The sequence below is a fragment of the Lepisosteus platostomus genome, chromosome 21 (genome assembly GCF_059453375.1).
Source record: "Lepisosteus platostomus isolate fLepPlt1 chromosome 21, fLepPlt1.hap1, whole genome shotgun sequence".
NCBI lineage: Eukaryota > Metazoa > Chordata > Actinopteri > Semionotiformes > Lepisosteidae > Lepisosteus > Lepisosteus platostomus.
Genome location: NC_142631.1, coordinates 16,576,935 through 16,599,483, shown reverse-complemented (window position 1 = coordinate 16,599,483; position 22,549 = coordinate 16,576,935). Strand labels below are relative to the sequence as shown.

At 43.2% G+C, this 22,549-nt stretch overlaps 1 protein-coding gene across 3 annotated transcripts; it reads right to left on the bottom strand.

The window, feature by feature from the left end:
* Nucleotides 1-729: 729 nt before the first annotated feature.
* Nucleotides 730-21,876, bottom strand: fpgs (folylpolyglutamate synthase). 3 transcript variants are annotated; one of them, XM_088614646.1, is made up of 15 exons: nt 21,679-21,876; nt 19,740-19,868; nt 18,692-18,745; nt 16,398-16,462; nt 15,889-16,003; nt 13,811-13,888; nt 11,798-11,859; nt 10,675-10,777; nt 9,938-10,015; nt 9,399-9,546; nt 9,046-9,147; nt 7,857-8,007; nt 6,689-6,764; nt 5,704-5,770; nt 730-4,916 (listed from the first exon to the last, which is right to left on the bottom strand). In XM_088614646.1, exons 1-15 carry the CDS (start codon nt 21,811-21,813, stop codon nt 4,537-4,539), a joined length of 1,743 nt encoding a protein of 580 aa, XP_088470772.1. In that variant the 5' UTR covers nt 21,814-21,876; the 3' UTR covers nt 730-4,536. The 3 variants fall into 3 exon arrangements, with proteins under 3 accessions (XP_088470772.1, XP_088470773.1, XP_088470774.1); XM_088614647.1 differs by having other exon boundaries at nt 730-4,913; nt 21,679-21,875; XM_088614648.1 differs by lacking the exon at nt 21,679-21,876 and adding an exon at nt 21,044-21,422.
* Between the last annotated feature and the right edge of the window lie 673 nt (nt 21,877-22,549).

Below are 22,549 nucleotides of genomic sequence, written 5' to 3'. Positions count from 1 at the left end.
TCGTCCCTGACATTGCCAGGCTTTGCTCGACTGAACAGGCTCACCCCTCACTGAAATGGTAAATCATCTACTGCAAACGTCCCAATGAAGTTATCATTTTAGGCAAAATGTACAACTGAGACTGTGTTAATCAGACGTTTTCATCATCTAGTCTTCTACGTTGAGGGTGCCTCCTGGCAAATTCTGCTCTTCGTGTTTAACAAACCAATTCTGTTTTATGTACAACCTGATACTTCTGTGAATTTTTCTTTAGTTGCATGTTGTACAGGCTCTGTAAAATGGTCTGTAGGTATCCCAGTTCTTATGATTGCCAGAGTGGTATTTTTATACTTAACTGTATTTTCTGGTCTCCATTGTTCATCTTCAAGCCATATTCAAAAGTCATTTCTTTCTTTCTGGAGATTGACAAATTATTTGGAAATATAAATGTTAACTTCTGAAGTTCTCATCAATGTCAATTTCATATGATCCAGGCAGTACCTAGAAATCTCAGTACAGTACACATTCAGACTTAATAATGATCCTTTCTTCTGGTGCAGTACACCTAAGAGTCACAAAAAAAGTGACTCGACAACAATGTGGACAACACAACTGATCGTTTTGAACAATCATTTATTAGCATGGTATCTTTTGCAGTGTTTTCTCACAGTCCACTTTATAGATGTGTAATAGTTCTGAGACGTTAAAAAGACAACTGATAAATTAACAGAGAAGAACAAACTTCGAAAGAGCTGTATAGTACTTTTTATTGGAAAATGAATCCAGAATAACAGTTATGTTTAACAACAATGTAATTCTCCACCACAAAGCTGATGAATAAACTGCTTCGTCTGAATGGGGTCGTGTACATTGCTCAACAGTAAAAATCCATGGTACTGAAAATGAACTATTTGAACTATATGAACTAAGTCAGTGTTGCCTTTCTCTACAGTAGGAAAAAGAAAATCATTTTAAAAGCAATTGCTCCTTCCAACTCCATGTACTTTTCAAGATTCATCTTTCATTTTCATAAAATTTGAGATAAATTAAAAGCAACGTTTACAATAAGAAAGCAAGAAGCATATTGTCCAGAGACAAGGTTGAATCAGTCAGTAGGTTTTCAGTAACCCATTCAAACCAGGTAAGTGTTTAGCTTCTTTACTATAAAAATGTCCACCAGATTTCCTGAAATACACATCTCACAGAGATGTTATTTGTAAAAAAACAGTTTTTTTTTATGTAGGTTCAGTTACTGCAAAGCATTAAATACAATTAAATTTTATAATTGTGTCAACAGAAATAAAACTCAATTTACTAAGCGAATCAAATCTGAAATGGTACAGAATTATTTACAGATTGATAAATTAGCCCATTTTAACATTTTCAATTTCTTACAATTTCAAAAAGAAACTGTCACATTAGTACAGGCTAATGTTTTAGCCTTTTGTATAGCTCTGGGTGTTCTAGAATACCATGACATGCCTCTGTTAAACATAAATAACATTCAATCCCATTACAACTGCAGATTACATAGACAAATTAGATTGACTCAAATACAAGATGGTAAAGTCTATAACCTTATGCTGTTGACGTACCAAGAAATGCGTCATATTTTACTTTTAGAGAGAAGAGCCATACAATCTCAAGGAACAATATTAATTTGAGTTGGATAATTCTATACAAAACAACTAAAAACACTGCAATCCTAATTAATCACTGGATTACAGCCTTAAGACAAAATTCTCTTGTGAACAGTTCTCTTAAGCAGAGCAGTTATCGTTTCCAAGATCTTATGTAAGTAATGGGGAAATCTGACCCATGTCCTCGATAAGATTTCCATGTTTTACATAAAAAACTCACAGAAAATATTCTTGCATCAAGACTGTATCAGCCACCTGATGACCAAGATGGTCTGAGTGATCTTCTCTCATCAGTAGCCTTTCCTGTGCTCTTATGCTGTACTGGATTTTACCAAACCTTTAAACTGGAAAATGCATCCAACACTCTTCAATTTCTAAGCATCCTGTTGCCTCTATGTGAATTCTGTACATATAGTTTTATATTTCAAAAGTAAAAAAAACAAACATGGAAAAGCATTGCATGGCATCATTTATGGAAAATTGTTCAAGGAATATAGGCATTGCATTGTGAATGAACAAAACTGGTACTTGTTACTGTTTAAGAATCTGGTGGGGACTTTAAGGTTCTATAGCTGTCTTTGTTACAGTACTTTATTACAAAATAATGTGCACACAGAAGACTAGACTGCTTTAAAGCCATAGTCTTCATACAAATGTAGCATATAATTCTTATATACCACCTGACACCTTAAATTCGAAAGGCAAATGTTGTACAGTTGACTATTAAATTCTGATGAATATTATCTTACAGTTGCATGTATAATAAGTCAAGCACGACTAAAGTTTATTATACACACCAGAGAGAACTGTGTCCAGTATTACTCAGTTAATGTAGTCCTCAACATTCAACCATTTCAATAAAACACTTGGATAAAAAAAGAAAACTAAAAAACAAGATTACTCAAGCTGGAAATGATGTACCCTCTTAAAACCTCTGAAAAAATTGGCCCGCAGGTGGTACAGCCCATTTTATTCTCAAACGACCAACCTCACATATGTGAAGAAAATTCCCCTGAGATTTCAACAGGCCTTCCAGTGACACTGAAAGCACATGACCGGTAGTTATAGGAACAGGTTCAAACCGAAGGAAGTGTCAGTCTCAGGTTTGCACCTCTACATTGTAGGGACTCTGAAAGCAAATGAGGTGAGAATTTGGCACCACCCAGAGCTGAAACTCTGGAGCTCTGCACTTTTTGATAAGGTGATTATTAAGATCAAGCCAAGACAATGACTGAAAATCCGGGAAAGCATGGAGTTGTTGTCTCTGTATAGACTGTGCAGGCAGAGACAAACCATGCCTAACCCTCAGTATCGGATTATAGCAGCAATGGACAGCTCAGGCCGTGCTCGGCTTCTCTTGCTGTAAAATCGTAGTTTTCATTCCAGACCGCCGGAGGTCTGACTGTGGTCTAGGATGGGTTTGGGAAAATTAATGGTCGCAGCAGGTGGTCTGTGATGAAAGCACTACCTATATTGACAGAAAACAACCCTCCATCTTAACTAATATTCATCTGTCCAAAGGAAGCAGCACTTTTACAGAAGATGATTCCTTATCTCCCAAAGAATATGCGAGTCACAGCGTCAAAGCCCTGCCACAGCCCAGCTCCTTACATGTCAAAAACTCCTTGTCCCTTCCCGGGTCTCCCTAAAACTGTGACAGGGATGGCCTGTAGTCTCACAGACCAGGCTGCAGAAAGCAAAATATCCAAGCGTACGACTCGTATACACCATGCAAAGGCGTTGTCCTGTAGGAGGAGCTGTCCTTTGGTTGAGAAGCTAAACCATGTTTTTGACTACTTGGTCAAAGATCCTCTAAGATCCCATAAGAATGAAAGACAGAGGGTCCCCTCCATAATTCAAATGGAAAAGCAAGTATTTGCTTCTTTAATTGATCTGTTGTGACTGCTGAACCTTGTTAGGATTCAGAATAATTCCACAATAGGTATCCTTTAATAGGGTGTCATCGACTTCTGGATCTATAACACATTGTTAAAAAAAAAAATGTAAGTTTACATTTGAATCAATTCTTTACCCTCCAGTTTTATGAGCCTGAAAGTGATAGGAGTCCTCTAGTGTATAGTTTAGATGTGGGTCATTTTTAAAAGATCTTCTCTATGAGACCATCCTTGCACACAAGTTCGGGACTCTGCAGCTGGTGACCCGAGAACAGTGTCCCCTTGGATTACAAGCGTATAGCTTTTCCACACACACCCGCTGTGCGCCTGCATTCGTCTCCACTGCAGTTTCCAGAGCTGCCTGGCAAACTCACAGAAACCACGACACTAGGAGTTTAAAAACGTGCCGGTGATTACCAGCTCAGGCGAAGTGGGCCTTCAAGTATTAAATGAATGCACACAGAACGATAAAATGAGCTGTTGTGGTCTTATTAAAACAACTAAAAGTCTGCTTTTCCAGCAGTACAAATAGAGAAAAACGATATTCATTAGCTCACCCATTTTAAAATCGTTTGCAAATTCAACAAGGTTACAGTTAATACACCTCTATTCCTTCATAAAGTCCCGAATGGGCCGAAAAGATATAAAAACTACAGTACATCCACCATCTCGGTGATGTACAAAGCAGGTCTGCGTTGGGATACACCCACAGTCCTGAGTGAGTTAGGGGCCAGACTCACCTCACTTGCATAATCAAATGTAATATTAAAAAAACGTAAAAACCTTTCTTTAATGAGGCAGAGTGCAAGGATAAACGGTGACCTGGGACTGGCACATGGTCTCCGCAGCGCAAACCTGTAGAACGCACAGTAAATAGCATTTTGGCAGCTGAGATTTTGAGGGGAATTGTTTTATCAGGAAATTCCGAAGGGTTGTGGAGAGAGCCTGCCCTCGAAGAGAAGGCCAACAGGCTGCACCTGTAAACTCGGCTTATTTGAGAAAGGCAACTCAAGGCTCAGTCCTCAGGAGGACAATGAGGGGTCCAAGTGTTTTAAAACGCCCCCTACGAGGTGCAAGCTGCCCGTTACCAGCACGTGGATACCGGCAGCCTCGCGCAGAATCTCGGCTCTGGTGGTGGCACCAGGCTGGAGGGTGGCAAACGTGCCAGGGCAGTCCAGTACTGGGTCCCTGCCCTGGCAGATCCACTGAAGGGCGCTGAGGATGCAGGGAAAGACCAGGGCGTCCGTCTGCCGCGTCTCGGCCACCAAGGGCAGGCCTTCCGGAATCCGCACGTCTGTTGCCACGGCGCTGTCTTGCTCGGCCAGGCGGCGCCAACTCTTCTGGTTGTCGAGGCAACGCGTCAGCATGTTCTCCACTGTGACGTTGAAGTTGTGCTGGTCTGCTGGGTACAGAAAACATGAACTCGCAAACACATTGGTTCCCAACTTTTATTTATTTTTTTTTTTAATAGATTTAAAATATTGATTTATTTTTTCCAGGACCTACTTTGCCCCTTCATAATGAAGAGTGATGACTTCAGAGGTTTTTATTCCTCTTTTAATAGACCTCCCCCCCTCCCCCAGATTCTTCTATGAAGTAACATCTTGGACAACACCCGCCTGGTATCACGTGCAAATAGCTCATTGCCCGTTTTGGAATTTTGCTTTCTGAAATAAAAGTAAAAAAGAAAATGTACTCTGCTCCAAGATGAAATCAAAGCTTTGATCACGCAAAGATGGCTTCTGTTTGTCAGAAGTTTGTTGATTCCAGCGATGAGAAGGCTGGATATCGAGTACAGAATCTACAGTTACTGCGAGGGCTGAAGTTCCAAGTATCTTTTATAGAGATGTAACCGTAGTACGCCGACAAAAGAAATAGTGAAATTAATCCAATCTAACTGCTTCTTCCAGTTAATGGATGTGGGGGGAGATGGAGACTATCCTGACCAGCAGCAGGCAGGACATCACAGAGTATACAAACACAGAAACACACAGTCACACCAATTTTCCCAGATGCCAAATAACCTACCAGTGTTTCTTTTCATGTGAACACAGAGAGAACATGCAAACTCCACACAGACAGCACCCCAGGTCTGGATTTGACTTGAGCTGCTTTGGACAACTAAGTTAATGTTACTCAGCTAAAACAAGTGGAGATTTCTTGAAGGCTGGGAATATGGGATCTCTCACCTGCATTACTTGATGAGACGGCTTCAGTGATGTTGGGGCAGAAGACAGCAAATTCAAAATGGAAAGGCTAAGGAGAGAGAGAATATAGAAACACCAAATGAGAACAATTATAAGAAGTCTGTTGTCTGCTCATACTGCTGTCACAACTGGGGAAGACTAGTACAGTACATTAAAGGGTGTGAAAGTTTCTCTGCTGTCTCTCATAAAAACTTGGCAGTGCAATCTGACACAGGCCTGCACTCGGACCTGCTGCAGAGCAATATTTAACAAGGAGAAACTGAATTCTAAGCTTACTGTTGCACACTGCAGTTAATTTTGATTATTCAATGAATCATACTGGTGTGGTAGAACAAGTAAAGGGCAATTCCATGCTGAAAAGAAACTGTTCCAACTGTGGAGCCTTCTTCGGGTGTGGTGATTATCTGATCATAACAGGCCATTGAGATTCCTACGTTATCACATATTTCTGTGTTCCTCAAATCTACAAATTAATAGAATGGGTAGTGTGGTGGCTCTGTGGCTCAGGATCTGCGCCTGTGGCTGGAAGATTGCCGGTTCGTATCCCGCGGCCGGCAGAGGAATCCTACTCCGTTGGGCCCCTGAGCAAGGCCCTTCACCCCAACTGCTCCAGGGGCGCCGTATAAATGGCTGACCCTGCGCTCTGACCCCCAGCTTCTCTCCCTGTCTGTGCGTCTCTCATGGAGAACAAACTGGGGTCTGCGAAAAGACAAATTCCTAATACAAGAAATTGTATATGGCTAATAAAGTGATCTTATCTTATAAAATATAAAGATGGGACATTCTTAAAGCCTGTGGGTTAGAATTGTGGAAATGAGGGTGGTTTCCTTTCAATATTCCAGTTTCTAGTTCCTTCAAAAAAAATAAAAAAATTCCCCAATTCAAACTTTACGATGTCTTTCATCTCGTGGCGCACTGCGACGCCTCAGTGCTGTACACGTCTGAGCGCCTGACGGATTCTGCTCACCACCAGGAGTTTAAGCATCGCCGCAGAATCTCGTTCTCCTGTAGCGTTGAATAGCAGCACGCGAACCACAGGCCCTCTGTGAACGGGGAAAAAAAACACAAATATCAGGTGTTGAACCCGGTCATTAAGAGTCTTTAGTGAGAGACTAGTTCAATTACACCTATATAACCATCCTATCTGTTTTCTAACCACTTCATCCAATTCAGGGTTGCAGGGGAGACGGCGCCTATCCCAGCATACAACAGGCACAAGGCGGGATACGTCCTGGACAGGAAGCCAGTCCATCACAGGGCACTGACGCACACCAGTTTTCCCAGAAGCCAATTAACCCACTATGTCTTTGGACTGCGGGAAGAAACTGGAGCTCCACAGGAAACCCAGGCAAGCATGGGATGAAGACAGAAACAGCACCACAGGAACTGAATACTAATCACTGCACCACTGTGCAGCCCTCACACTAAAACATATTACAGTTAAATTGACCAATACATGATACTCACTGAAACCCACTGGGACCCCATTGTTACCGTTGCTTTGAAATTGTATTTTAATTTTCTTAAGTACTCTAATGAGCGTATGAGTCTTTCCTGGTTAATGCCTATGGCACATGGGCAAAATCTATGAATTAACAGGTGCTGAGCTATTTGTACCTAAAGACTGAAATGCCCTTTGACTAATAAGTCATATTCCACAAACTCTCCTGCTTCAGTTATGCATCTATTTTCTATTTCCAAAAATTTTCTTCTTGAGATGTAGGTTAGCAATGTATCTGTTGCTTATTATAGTGGACACTGTTTGTGGTTAGTATCCACCAGGCTAGTATTTTGACAAAGACGATACAGTTGGGTCACTTCAAGAAGAGCAACTGGTGGTTTGCTTCCAGATCTAATATCGGATCTCATCTAAGCTATTTGGAGATCTTGACCAGCAACTGAAAAGTGCGTCTGAATGCTATGCATATGAAACTATCCACACCGCCTGTCCTAAAAATGTCAGGGTAATACATTGTGTAATGTAAAGCAGTTAATACTGTTATCGAACAACAGTAATAACTCCTTTACAAGTCTGCCCTCTGTTTCACTTCAGACCTGAAGCAATGCTGCTGCAGCACTGTGAACCATGTGGTTCCCGAGGTCTGGAGTACAGCGCCCCCTGGTGGTGATCTTACTCAGTGGTTTTCTCCTGGCGGGCGGCGGCGTCTCTGAACCAGCTCACACAGGCCAGCATGCTTCGCATGGTGTGGGCGCCGTCCAGAAAGTAGGTGACCGGGCCGTGCCGCAGCGTCTGGGTCCGACCGGGCCACTCGGTGCTCTGCAGCCCTGCGGGGGAGAGACCGACGCTCGAGACCACGGCACTCGTTCCCGTTTCTCACGCCGCAGGGATGGGGAAAGGCTCCCCTGGAGCAGCAGACTGGAGTTTTCCCACACTGAATTCCTCTAGCTCATTCCCAACTGCTGCATCGTGCCACAACGTTAACGAATGGTTAATGTACAGCTGTTTAATTTGCAGAGCGACTGATGGAACGGCACCTGGTATCTCACCAAGGTTGTCAGCTCCATTCATCCTGCCCTCGGCCACTGCAGAAAGCTTTGTGTGCAAAGCACACTGGAACGCTGGCCTGCCCTACAAAGCTGCAAAGCTGTGAAATACCCAGCCCCTTTGCTGCAGGGAAGAGTGGATGGCCAACACTTGGCTAGGGTGCAAGAACACGGTGCAACTGAACACAAGAACCCGAGAAAGGTGCCAAATGAAAAGGAGCTGTGTGGCCTGTTCATCCCATTTGATATTCAGCAGTTACGTGATCCAGGGTCTTCTTAAAAGAAAGTAGGGTATCTGCTTTAACCCAATGGGCTCCTCTAGGATTTGAACCCAGGACCTTTTCCACTCTAAGCTGGGAATCATAACAAGCCCAGTGTCTCTCCCCACTTGTGAGAAGGAGGAAACGTCTCCTTCTGCAGTCCAGAGAACTCAGGTCCAAGTCTTATAGCTGCCATAACCATCCCACAGGGATATGGGTGACATTGAGCAGCCATGGCAGATAGGTTCACTCGCAGGTTTTCAATTTTCTTGTGTAGTGGAGCTGCTTCATCTCATGCAGGTAGTGGCGAACTGAGATCCTTGTTTGAGGGTTCACCTGTTGTATGCTGTAGTCACTCTCACTTTTGTAACAGGTCATGTAGTATGTAACAGTGGCTGCCCTGCAGTGCTGAAATGTGCTCCAAGGTTCACCCCTTGTACACTATCATCGCTTCTGTAAGAGCCAGTGTAGTATCTGGTATATTCCGACTGTGCCACTGACGGCTGTGTATATCAAGTGCCCACGTGATGGGATACAGTGCATCTGCTGCTGTTCTCACCATTCACCATGACCGGACTGGGCTTGAACGACGCAGCCTTGGGAAAGGGGCTGTTCAAGGGCACATCCTCAGCCAAGCCCCTCTTCGGAACAGAGATGAAATCTGCAATTGGACATTGGGGGAAAAAAAAATAAGAACAGAACGAAGAGATACGACTCCTTGGAGTTCGGAACTTTTTCCTTTCTGAAGCTGAGCTCATCACTTTTTTTTTTTCAACACAAATGATGAAACCCCAACCGAAGTGGATAGATGTGTACAATCCGTGCTTTCGTTTCAGGACTGCAGAAAAACAGGACAGCTCCGACCTTTTCTTGCTGCCCAGCTCCCCTGAGCACCCCGACCAGGAGCGTTACCGTGAATGCCTCGCCGCCGGAGCCAGCTGGAGCACAGCTGGAGGGCCAGGCTGGCGTTGGATCGCTGGTGGTCCCCCTCCAGCCCCAGTCTCAGCCGCTCGCCCCCTGATTCATACTCTTCCAAGTCAGGACACACCTGCAGCGAGCACTGGGGACAAGATCGCGCATGTCACGACCCATCAAACTCTCGGGAACAGAGGCACTAGCATGGGGTTAGCTGCAACGCAGAAAACCCACATCCTAAAAGAGACGTCAAGGTCTGGAAATAAGCACCTTTTTTATTCTTCGTTTAAAACAATTCCCTCTAGCTTGAACAAAGAACTAGGTGGGATTTCAATCGATTTCAAATTCTCGCCCCATTGCCAAGTGGAAGCATGAGCGTACACTGGTGACAAAAATGAAAAATGTATTTGTAACACCCAAGACATAAACGTAAAAAAAAAAAAAAAAGCAAAGTGGACTCCAGAGAAAAGCAGACGACGATCAAAACACCACTGTGGTATCGGAGCTGGAAACGCAGCACGAGGCAGATAACTCACCCCAATTTCCTCCGCTCTGGCCTTCAGGACATTCATGGGGCTCTCTAGCTGTTTCACAGTGAACGCCGGGACTCCTGGCTGCAGGGGGGAAAACACTGGTGTAGCAGCCAGAGCAACTTTGAGTGAAGCTTAAAACACATAAATACCAGCTCGGACTCACGCGGTCTTAGAAATAAAAAGATTCAATCTGGGGACATGCAAGCCTGGGCAATAAGAGCCACATCTGTGTCTGCTTTTCATACGGTCTCCGAGTGTGATGATTTACAGCAGCTGAACCAACTAACCGGACAAGAAGTCGGATTCAGTTCAGTGTTTTATAGCCAATTAGGTGAAAGGGGCCTTCAAAACCTGTGAAGACCAGGGACCTGAAAACCAAGCATGTCAACAACAGTCGCCTGCAATTACATGGGGGGCTGCCATCATATACAATGACAGGTGTCCCATCATACAAGGGGCAGGGCCGTATACGTAAGAGGGGGAGAGAAAGGGAACACACCTGGGCTATTCAGGGGAAAAAATAACCAAAAAAGGAAAGAATAGGAAAATGGGTAATCTCTAGCTTGGGTATTTCATAGCGAACAAAGACAGGTTCCCCCTGTACATATTTTCAGCATGGAATAAACCTATTACTTGTCCCTCTGCAGCCTACGCATGCTGATGCAGCTCCCCACCTGAATTAATAGATAAGATTACAGCTTTCCCATCCTGCAGAGCTTGAGAGCCATTTCCTCACTTACCTTAAAAATCCCCCCCTTTTGCCAGGCTATCTTCTCTATAGTGTCTCCCAGAATGCTTGTGTGGTCGATTCCCAGGGAAGATACTCCACAAACCCAAGGCCTCCTGTCGGAGAAAACAAAATAGGTTTGAATGAAAACACAAAAAGACTGTAACCAGCGATTACACTGCCGTTGACTAAAAATGTTCCATGTGACAACCTTCAGCTAGTTATACTGGATGTCTCCCCAGTTGGAGAGTAAAATAAAAAGCTCTGAACTACATTATCTCTCGGTGCTTATCAGACATTTGTATGAACTTGAACTAATTCGCGTGACGCGTTCGCCAAGGACAGAGGTGTTTCGATGAAAAACGTTATTCATCTTTGTCTTTTCTCTTTTTAGATTCTTCACCCTTCAGTTGGAAACACTTATGATTCGCTCCAACAGAGTGCCACAACCCCCCGAACCAGAGTCAGGGAGAAGACCAGCCACGTGCTGCGGTTCTGTCCGCAAGCCAGGAGCATGGACAGCTGAGCTCTCGTACAGGCCAGAACAGTGGCCAGGCTACTTGAAGCCCTTCTCCACATGAAGAACTGAAGGTCCCTCAGACAGAACCAGACCAGCGAACCGCCAAGCTCCCAACCCACAGCCCAACATGGAATTTCAACCTCCCCATCATCAGGCGTTCAGTTTACATTCTGAAAGGAGGGCGTTTCAATTCGCACTCCCTGGTGGATATTTTTATAGACTAGTCGCCCAGAACAGGCAGTGTTCAATCTACATCCAGGCAATGAGAAGTGGCTTCTAGCACTACATGCCTTAGCAGAAAATAAAAAGCTTTGATAGTGGTTGCAATAAATTCCTGACATCTTCTATGTGGATTTTAATGAATGTGCATGCCCATTCTTAAATGACTGCAGATACTATTGTGCATTCCAAGGCATGCAATGAATGTGCTAAAGTATATGGACCATGTGTCACTGTATAAAGGTACAGGTATTTCTTAAATCAACCCTGATAAATTCAAAGTACTCAAGGTTTTCTAGTTAACATCAAACTCTCAAATGCTCAAAGCGAACAGGAATTGATGGCTTTTTAATGAAGGAATGGAACACAGATTCAGTGCAAGTTAAACTCTCCTTACCTGATTATGTTTGTACAGTCATAGGCTCCTCCTATCCCAACTTCAATCACAGCTAAATCAACCTGCATTTAAAAAAAGTGATTTTAAGGTATTAAGTCTAAATATATAGATATATACATCTTGGGTTCCTCTTATAAGTTTGGACTTTGTGTAAGAAATGTGATAGAAATCAACCAGTTTTCAAGAAGTGGATACTGCAATATGTAAAGAGATTTAGTATTCTGATGAATTAATCTGCTTTGATACTTTCTTAGGATGGTTAGGCATAATGGCTTTGAAACATGACAGTAATTGCTGAAGTACTGGGCAGTGGAAGCACATTTTGATACACATGGATAGTTTAGAGTAATGGAACCATTTTAAACCCTCAGATGCAAAATGTTAGCAGAGCTGGGGGGTTTTTCTCCCACTGCACGCAAGAGGAGGAAAAAAAAAAGATAAGGAATTCGATTTTCGGAAGTGGAAAACCCTAAGCCAATCTCAAAAGTTCTTCAAGCTGACAAAGGGGCACTCACTGTGCTCACTGCCCTTTGAAGGCCGTCTTTCACAGTGGCTTCACAACACGCTCACAATGAAATCAATATATTGCTTGCCAATATCCACAGTGAACTTGAGTTCATGTTTCGTCATCTCCTGGGGGAAATTCGTTTTTTTTTTTATCGGACTTAATTGGTTTCTTTGCGTTGTAAAACACCAAGAAACAAGCATCACCCACAATTAATTCAGTACAACAGTGTTCCAGGAGATAAAGGGAGAGATTTTACAGGGTTTGGGAACGAGACAGCAGAGGGTACGAGTCCGAATCCACCCGGGCTGTCTGCGTATGAAGGATTGAGTATTCTAGTCCAATTCATGTATTTAAAGGCATCAAATGAACAAGTTCAAATGTATTTGGCTGAGGTGAAAACTGAACTACTTCTGCTTCTCCGCCCACAGAAGTGCAAGCCATCAAAACCTATATGCTTAAGTCTCTCTTTCCTCTTTGTGCCTCAGTCACACCGGAGTTGTGTATCGTTGTGTATCTGCCGACTGCAAGCAGCCCTTGGTTGTGCAAAACATTAACCTTTTTTGGCAACGTTCCTTCCAGAGGTATGTGCACTTTGGTTGACCCACAGTAACCCGCAATAGTCTTTCCCCTTGTTCAGGTATGATCAAGGTGAAGACAACTGCATTAACAAAACTGTGGTAATTAAAACTGCATGAGAGACAAATACACTTTTAGAAGAAGACTCTAGACTCATGAGAATAGTGAAACAATTGGTTTTTGAAACATTCTATGGTTTTTGAAGTGCCTGTCTGTGTTTACCAGAAAGAGTAATGATTAATTTAAAGTTTACTGATTAAGTTTGTGAAATTTTTACCAGCAATGCGCCATTCTGTGAAAAAAGGAAAACAATTACATAATTTTGAATACTTGAGGCTACATGCTTTTTTAGAAAGGGCATTTTACAGCAGTATTAAAAAGTCTTTGGGTTCTTTTGCATTTTCAATTACTTTTTTTGTTGTTGTTGGCAATGGAACCTTAAGACACCAGCTGAAGAGTGAAGACTGATTTCACTTCAAAGACCCTTAAACCCTTGAGCGTGAAGGGAAGTAAATGTTCACTGTGAAAAGGCTTTCGTACAAAACATGAAGGGAAAGTTCAGTGAAAGGATCAGATGAGATAAGAATGAAGTTGAAGTTAAATTAAGACAAAATACTGAGTATCATGCTGACTTTCAGCTCTGAAAGAACAACCAGGAAGTATATTTCAGAATTAGGAACTTTTCCAACTTGTGAACATCCTTCATCCCAACAATGTTGGTTACTTTAATGGAGGGAACTCAAACCATTACAGTGTGGTGCAGATAAGAATTTCGAATAAACAATTCTCCATTTAGCTTCCGCTGAACACATTCGTTATGAGAAACGTCTGCTGACATGACACGTGATGAAACGTGAGTTAAGTTACGAGGCCTCCACACTCTGCAGAGAGAGGGGGACAAATACTGGCGTAACCAAAAAACAACGTACCTTCTCCTGCAGAAAGACGTGAAATGCCAGGATCGTAAGAAAACGAAAGTAAGCCGGCATGGAGCCGTAGTGCGAATCCTGAAAGAGCAAAAAGAACCAAAACCCTAATTGTTTAAAAAACATAAAAGTATATGTACTTACGGAATAATTATTTTACTTCCTCTGGGACAGCAGTCCATCACAGACCACATACAGACACACTCACACTGGGGCCAGCTGTAGCAGAAGCCAATTAACCTACCAGCATGTCACTGGGAGGAAACCCACACAAACCTGGGGAGAACATACAAGCTCCACACAGACAGTCCCCCAGGCCTGCCAGCACTGACTGACAGCAAGGCTAACCACTGTGCGTGCCATCAAGCTGCCCAGCAACACACGTGAAAAAAGGAAATGAGTTCACGAGACGCGATGCCTCTTAAAGCATATTCATTTTCTTCTGGCTAATTGGTAAATCTATCACATGTTCTCAGCCTTGATCCCAACACTAAAGCAAGCGGCCTCCATGCTTATTAACCAATTATCCCTATCAATGGAAGTGCTGTAAGTAAACCTCATCCATGAAAGGAGGACTGGGAATGCAGTGCAAAAGTGCACGAGTCGTGAAGGCTTAGATTTAAACACAAAACCTTCAGGCTGGGGGAAGAAGAGATCAAAATGGGTTCAATTACTCAAATTCAAACCAGGACGTGTTCAGGAAACACAAAAGGTCTAGGTATTCTCTCTGCCATCTCCGCCTACAGTTGTCAGCATTTTGACGGATTTATTTATTTTTTTAGAAAAAAAGCGTTGAGCCCAGTAATGATACAAAGTGCACGGCTGAATCCTGACAGAGGAAAGGAATCGGTTTACTGAACTGGCCACTGAGATCACCAGACTCACCGCAGCCCAGATACACGCCAATCTGATCCGCGCATTTAAATGAGGGAGCTAAATGTCACAGGGCAGATGACAAACAGGTTACCAAGCCACTTCTGCTCCATTTTAAATGCAAAGAAACTGCTCCTCAGGATCATTCGAATTTTAGAAGACTTCACGCAGCACATTTGTTTGGGCGGTGGAGTTTTATTAAAAAGAACAGCCTATGACTTTGCCATAATCAAATGTTAAGACGGCGTTTCTCCCTTTTATGACACAGAGATAAGAGCATGGACTCTTCTGCACTACCAGCCCCCTACAGCCTTTTGGACCGAGACAGGCTCAAGCCGTAAACAGATTCAGCTGTTTCTATTTTCATTACCCATTTCCTTCCTGCCAAGAAAACAGCTACTTATAAATCTCAGGAGCCTGTGTCAGCGGTAAGGTGCCTGGGCTGTTTGACCTCTTGGCGTCAAAGGTAATTCTTTTGGGTACAACCAGCAGCAGGGGAGCCAACAGCATTTAGTCTTCCCAGTAACGAGAAAATAACGTCTTTTTGGGAATCCTTTCCCTTTTAAATAAGACGGTTCCACGTTCAAACTGGAAAACCAATTAAATTCACTATAAATTAAGGTGGTGGTGCAGGGATGAGCACTGCTCCCTCACAGCTCCAGGGCTCTCTGCTCAATCCTGGACCTGGGCAGCTGTCTGTGTGGAGTTTGCATGTTTTCCCCACGTTCAGTTGGGTTCTGTCTGGGAGCTCCGGTTTCCACCCACGATCCAAACACCGGGAGGTTAATGGGCTTTTTGAAAAACCGGCCCTGGTGCGAGCGTGTCTGTGTCTGTCCTGTGACGGACTGGTCCAGGGAGCAGCCTGCCCTGTACAGTCCCTGCTGCTTCCTCTCCCACGACTCTGAACTGGCTGAAGCGGTTAAAAACAGATATCTAATTACTAGAAAATCGTTACTCAAATTGGGGGGGGGGGTGTAGGTTACTTGTCACGCAATTTCATCGCTGAAAAGAATATCTTGAGTAAAAATGAAGTCACTTAAAAACTTGCAAGCTCCGTCGTTGTAATTCTCAGTCTTTAAAGTTTCCCCGATTTCAGGCCCAACTACATTACGGTTCTAATTACATAGTCGAGAACGCACTAGTCTCTAAAGTGAATGTCCCCTAAGAAAACTTCAAATGAACGACAGCATATTTCTGGGTAGACATACCTTAGTCTCATCCAATCGCCCATACACCTGCCAGAAATATTTTGTAAAGAGCTCTTTGGAGATCGGCTGCCCGTTGATTCGGATTCTCTCTCTGACTTGCACCAAATGTGGAGAACTGCAAAATGAAATCACATGGTCACTGATAAAATCAAATCTTCACAAGCCCTTGAGCAACTTTACGCATCTAATTCACAACCATTGCTGAATTGTTAATGGCCATACAGAACTGCCTGTTTTGAAAAATTAATGTGAACATTCATAGGCAAGCCTAAAATTACAAGACAGAAATTAGGTTATTAGAATTTCCAAAATATTGTAAATGTGAAATACTTTATATGAAGTGTTTTATGTTTACTTGTAATATCACTTCATATTTCATATTTAACAAAACTAAACAGAACAGACTCTTTTAACAATCAGTCAAAGGCTTTGTTATATTAGCATAAATTGGTAATTGATGTCCTTACTGACACTGCCTAGATTTCAAGAATGCTTTCTTTTAAACTCACCTGTAAAATCCTGTGCGAAGCCCACAATTCCTAAGAATGCGCTCTGTGAATGCACACGTTGATCCCTTTAAAAAAAGTAAAGCAAAAATAAAGATACACCCCCATGAGTCTTCCAAACAATTTGGTTTTGATGAATGTCCATATTTGAGTAGAAAGCATTTTCACCCTAAAACAATCTGATTTTGAGAAAGTATTAGCAATGGTGCTATATATCTTCATAACCACTGCAGATGAGCCTGTTTTTTTAATATTTTGGGTAGAAAACTGCACTTTGGTCCATGCTATACAAGCAGTAACATTGACATTGTACTACAGCTCTTGCTCTTCCACGATGGATAGAACAAAGACGAGGTTTTATGATGGATTAAAATTCATCAGCCAGAGAATTCAGACATATTCCACCTGCTCAGTCTCAGATTGAGAAACTAGTTCCTCCTGAGACATGGCAAACACAAATGTTCACCGTCAATATCTCCCACATGTGTACAGGCCATTAGTATCACATTCAGTACAGTGTCTAGAGATGGCAATGTTTCTCTGCTTTGGACTTTGAAATGGTACCGAGTGCAGGTGTACATAAACTATGAGATCACTATAAAAATCAAAGGCCTGTTGATGGCAGATGATTATCATTATTGTCTTCTGAAGATATAGTTTGGCACATTTACAACTAGTTAATGAATATTGTAAAACATTGTTTTAGCAATAGCATGTGGATCCAAAAGCCTTATCAAGCCTCTTCATGAGCAACCTGACATTAAATAGGTGTCATTCCCTTATATGCCCTCTTATTGCGGCCTGTATGTTGCATTGAAGGTTACGTCCCTCTGACAGTGCTAATCCTTCCCGCACTATGAAACCCTCAATGCGATTTCCTTGAAGTGTTCTTTGTTCCTACACTGGATCTGCTCACCAACAGACAGCACGTTGTCAATTTAAAGAACACATGATATGGAAGCTGTTAAGGAGACTCATGCAGTATACCTTAAATAGCCCTTGGGCTCCAACAGATCTCATTACAGATATTATGAAAACTTGTGCATATACAGTACATGCCGATGCATACTGTATGCACCAGTAGTATATCACAAGGCTCTTTGGAGTTGATCCAAATTTATTGCCGCAGAATGGGGGTGAGGTAACTGGTTTAGTAAACTAAACGTTTGTAGGTCCCTTAAAGTAACTTCATTCTGGAAGTCTGTTGTCCCCATTGTTTAATGGGTATTGTTTTGTTGCGTTTAAGGAGCTGTCCTTGGGCCACGAGGAAAGTAACCATGGAGGAAGATAAAGGTGACGAACACAGATTACCAGCAATCAACACAGATTCCACTCACTGCTGAATCCGTAAATCAGCTACATTAAAACCTACAGATTCAGCAGTGACATACCATTCCTAGGAGGGTCATCATGCAATCCTCAAGGGGGTCAGACCAGAAATTCCTTAACTGTGGAATTAGCAGGACAAAAACACCTCTCCTAGGTTAGCTGTGCACTGTTAGAAGAGGGAAACTGACTGTAATTCATTTGTGAATATAGAGAAGGAGATTTAGTGCTGGGTAGGATCTGCTTTTATTTTGAATAGGACACAGGTTCCCTCTTTGTCTTGTATAGCGTTTAGATTACAAGACCAGAATTGTGGGATTTTATACATTTGCAAGAGACAAGATGATCTACAAAGTCTCACTACAGTTTAAGATATTTGTAAAACAGCAGTGAAACTATGTCGTGTGTGTCTGCATTATTTATTGTTAATGAATTGTCAGCCTGGTCTTTACTCTATTATCAAGATGTGCTGGAGAATACAAGGACACACAAGCCATCTAGCAAATGGCATTTCCTGACTTTAGGAGATGTACTTATTAATATAAGTACAATCCTTATAATATAACTGGATTGCTAGCTGGTGTTAGTACCTGACTCTTATTTGACTTTCATATTTGATGAGATAACCCGAGTGTTAACCCAATTTTGAAAAAATATTTTAAAACTGAAAAACAATTAGAAAATGACCTGTGAAGACTGGACAGGGACTATAATATCTGCAACTTCCTTGAAGAGAAGCCATGTGCATTGCAAGTTAATCTGAATTAAGTTTGCAAACCTTAAATTGCATCGTTTATTTTAAAGTAGGGTCAACTATCTATTTCTTTGGAAATAGAAACATACTTCATGGCCAGATTTTAAAACAAAACAGCAAAGCTGGATACTATAACTGGGTATTACTGAGATTACGGAATAAAATAAATAGGAAAGCAGTGTAAATGTACTCAGTGGGAGTTATTGAAATGTCTTACCTTTCCCTTAGTCCCAGTTACATGAATAATATTAAGCTGGTCCAGATCCTCTACCTTCAAGACAAAACAGTTTCAGTCAGGAAACGTGACCTGAGCACACTGCTCGTCTCAGTTTACTAGAATCTAAGCAAAGCAAATCAAAGAGATTCTTAAAGGAAGCCTTTGCGTGAGACTTAACAACCCTGAGCAAACTATTTCTAAATGATTCTGGTGTGGAATGCATCAATATGAGTGACATCCAGTTTGGGCAAACTCAGCTGGGCTGCACAGATACAGTCTGTATAAAAAAAAAACAAGCATTGTTTACTTAGGTCTTGTGAAAGGGAAAACAATATTTACAAAAGAGAAATGACCAAACATTCAACAAGACTAAAACTGCAGTTTTCCAGGGAATTTCCTCCTTTTAGTTAAAAAGGCCTAAAACCAACCCAAGTGAGTTTCAAAACCCAGAAGAGATAACACTCACAGGCAAAGACTAAGATAAGACTAGCTGCCACACTACAGAGCCCTCCAGATTTGTTCATTATTCCAAAGAAACAGGAACAAGTAACATCAGTGAAGCATGGGTTACAGACTTGGAAATGGGAGATTACTGGATAATAAATAGTTCTAATAACGTTATATTAAATAATGGCTACTAATGTTGTCCTAATGTAACCCTAACAGCACTGCACAGAACAAAGGCATTGATCCGTTTTCTGATTGCTTCTTCCGATCCAGGGTCATCGGGAAACAAAAGCCTACAGTATCTCAGCAAGCAACCAGGGCTCAAGGCAGGATACACCCTGGAAGGGACTCCAGTCCATCACAGGGCACAGACAGAGCCCAGACACACTGACAGCAGGGCCAGTTTTCCTAGAAGCAGGTTAACCTTACAGAATTTTATATCATTTGGACTGTGGGAGAAAACCAGAGCACTCTGGAAATCCAAGTTAACTTGGGGAGAACATGCAAACTCCACATTCCACCCGTCACCAAGCAATCTGACTAGTGCAGTCCATTCTTCCAACACGACGCTGGATTTGACTGGTCACCCAGACCGACTTACCGCCAGGCCACTGCGCTGAAGGAACGTCCTCATGGCCTGCAACTGCATCTGGGGCTGGCCGCGCTCTCTCTTCACCTGCTCCAGGTAGCTGGCGTTGGTCTGGAGCGTATTGAGGGTACACACCGCGTCCTCCAGAGGGCAACAAACACAAAACACTCAGCAACGCGGGTTCAAGCGCTCGGCGGGGGAGGTGGCCAGGAAAGTGCTGTATTAGCGCTGTTAGAAACGTATTTGTTATTTCACGTGCACAAGCCAGCAACGAAACCTGGACAGTCAACGAAAACCAGCGAGGAGCGGCTCACGGGGTTTATCCTGAATTCTGCGCCTCCCCACAGGCACAATGAGAATGTGGAGCTCAGGTTACAGCCCTGAGTCACAACCCTAAGCACAGAACTCCGATTGTATTACTCATTTTCTCACTGTAGACTTCTCCAAGTACAGGGATTTGATTTACACAGTTTATACGGCAAAGTCTGTTTACTTCATAAGAATCTTCTATACACTAATGCCTGAGGGCTGAGTTGTGCAAAAGAAGCCAAGATTATCCTTAAACTTGATTCCCACCTTCCCCCTACTCTGGATGGTAGACTACTTTCTGGCTGGGATCTCTCCATTCACTTACACATTTCAACTGTTACACCTCTCCTCCAGACCTACCACTGCTTGGACACTTTCTCTCCGGTCTTTTATATCCCTGCTACCACCTTCCTCTCTCGCCCTCACAGCTGAAGGAGACTTAACAACCTAAATGGAGTTTTTCTTCGCTTTACGTTTTAGCGTGGGATGAACTTTTACATGTTAATACACGAATTGCGTTTACCAGTCACGTAACTATCATACATGGAAGCTCACGATTAGCGCTGACAAAGACTCCGCATGAGAAGACTCATTTTCAGCAGGGCTTCAAGTTTTGCTAAAACCCCTAGTTCTAGAAAGACCCGTTCATCCAGGTCCATTCTGGTTTCAGGTCGTCCGGGTTGGAGCTGAGCAATATTTGGTTACGCAAGCAGGTTTTTCTGTACGACTTGGGACGTGTGCGAAGGATCTGTCAGAAACCTAAAAGCCAGCGAAGAAATTTCCCTTGAACTCTGCAAATCAACCGACTTTTCAATAGGAGCCCTTGCACTGAGAAAACACTGGAAATAAATACGGTTTTCCACCAGACTTAAACGCCACCCGAAAATCCCTGCCAATGGGGCAAACTTGTAGAGAAGCCTACAAGTCTGCTGAGTTTATGTGTAACGCATACAAGCACATACATTTGGTAGTAAAATTCAGAGTAAGTTAAAAGAACTCACACTCACCATTTCTCGTTCCTTACATGTTCTCAATCGATTATCGTACATTTCTGCCCCTGTACCGACAACCCCATGGGCACAGACTCAGAAGTGTGAAGGTATAATAAGCGTTACTGAACGTAATGAGGGGACAGACGGGTCAAAGTCCGTTTAATATGCAGTGTGGATCGTGAGAAATCTTTAGCCAACCACGCAAAATCATTTGTGTGTGTGTGCGTGCGTGTGTGTTGGTGCTTAATTTCAGCTTTCCACAACGTAGACTGTATATTACCAGGTACAGGTTTTGTTAGGTTAATTTCTAAAAAAAAAAAAGCCAGCCGCCAGTTTCGCGTTCGCTGACAGCCAGAAGACACTTAAACAGCTGATAAACCTGTCTTTAAAAAAAAAAAAGAGACGGAGAGCGTACTACATATCTACTGGACACGACCAAGACAACTTCCTGGCCCTCAGCAGAAGCTGCACCAGGCACATGGGAGACGGGAGCCCAGCATGGTCGCCCGCATCACAAATCATGTGGCAGAGAGAGAGAGCTGATGTAACAGTTTTCTCTGGTTACATCCATCACCGTCTTTGCCGGCTTCTGTGTATCGGCAGCCACGCCACGCCACATTATTTCATCTCCCTCCCCCCCAGCCCCGTACCTGATACTCCATCCTGGGCAGCCGCGCCGGCTGCGTGCTGGAGCCCCTCGCCGCGACCAGTGAGCCTCCCCGCCGGAGGAGGAGGAGGAGGGCGCCGGGCCGGCAGCGCTGCCAAACGCGGAGCGGGCGCGCCATCGTCGGGCTGCTGCTGCGGGCCTGAGCGCCGACTGGTCGAGCTGTCTCCGCCCCCCTCGCCGGAACAGCCTTGTTTGTAACCCGATATGATGTCACGATCGTTGGTTGTTGCCGGGTTTTTAAAAAAAAATTGGAAAAGGGAGGGGGGGGGGGGGGGAGGTCCATCTTTGTAAGGGGCCAATATTCACGTTATTAAAAAAAAAGTGACGCCCGAGACGCGGCGAAATTGCTCGTTTGCAATTGCTCATTTCTGAGTGAATGCAGGGGCTGCCGTGCAACCTCCACCGGGAGGGAAGTGTTTCACCCGCATAGCGAAATCGGTGACAGTTTAATGATTCAACCCCCCCGCACTGAACCGAACCCAACTGTATTCACTTTCTGCATGTACAGCTGTCAGCTGTCTGTCCGACCGAGCATATAAAGTCTTTTTTTTATATATATATAAAAACAGGACAGAAAAAAAAGCCGAGCAGGGGTTTTGAAGGAAGGTGTATGCAGGTGTATGCATCTGTCCATCTACAGCATGTTATAGGCAGTATATGAGAAAACTAAAATCACACGAGGTGACAATCATCTTATTTTTTCTGTGACCTCAACTGATGAAACAGAGATTTCCATTGCATTACATTCTCTCACAGATGGAAAAAAAACCCCAGACACTCTAATTCTAAGGGGATTTTAGCTCGGTGATCCATTTCACGTTAAAGTTCAGTAAGATCCGTCCGTCCTCGCTGCT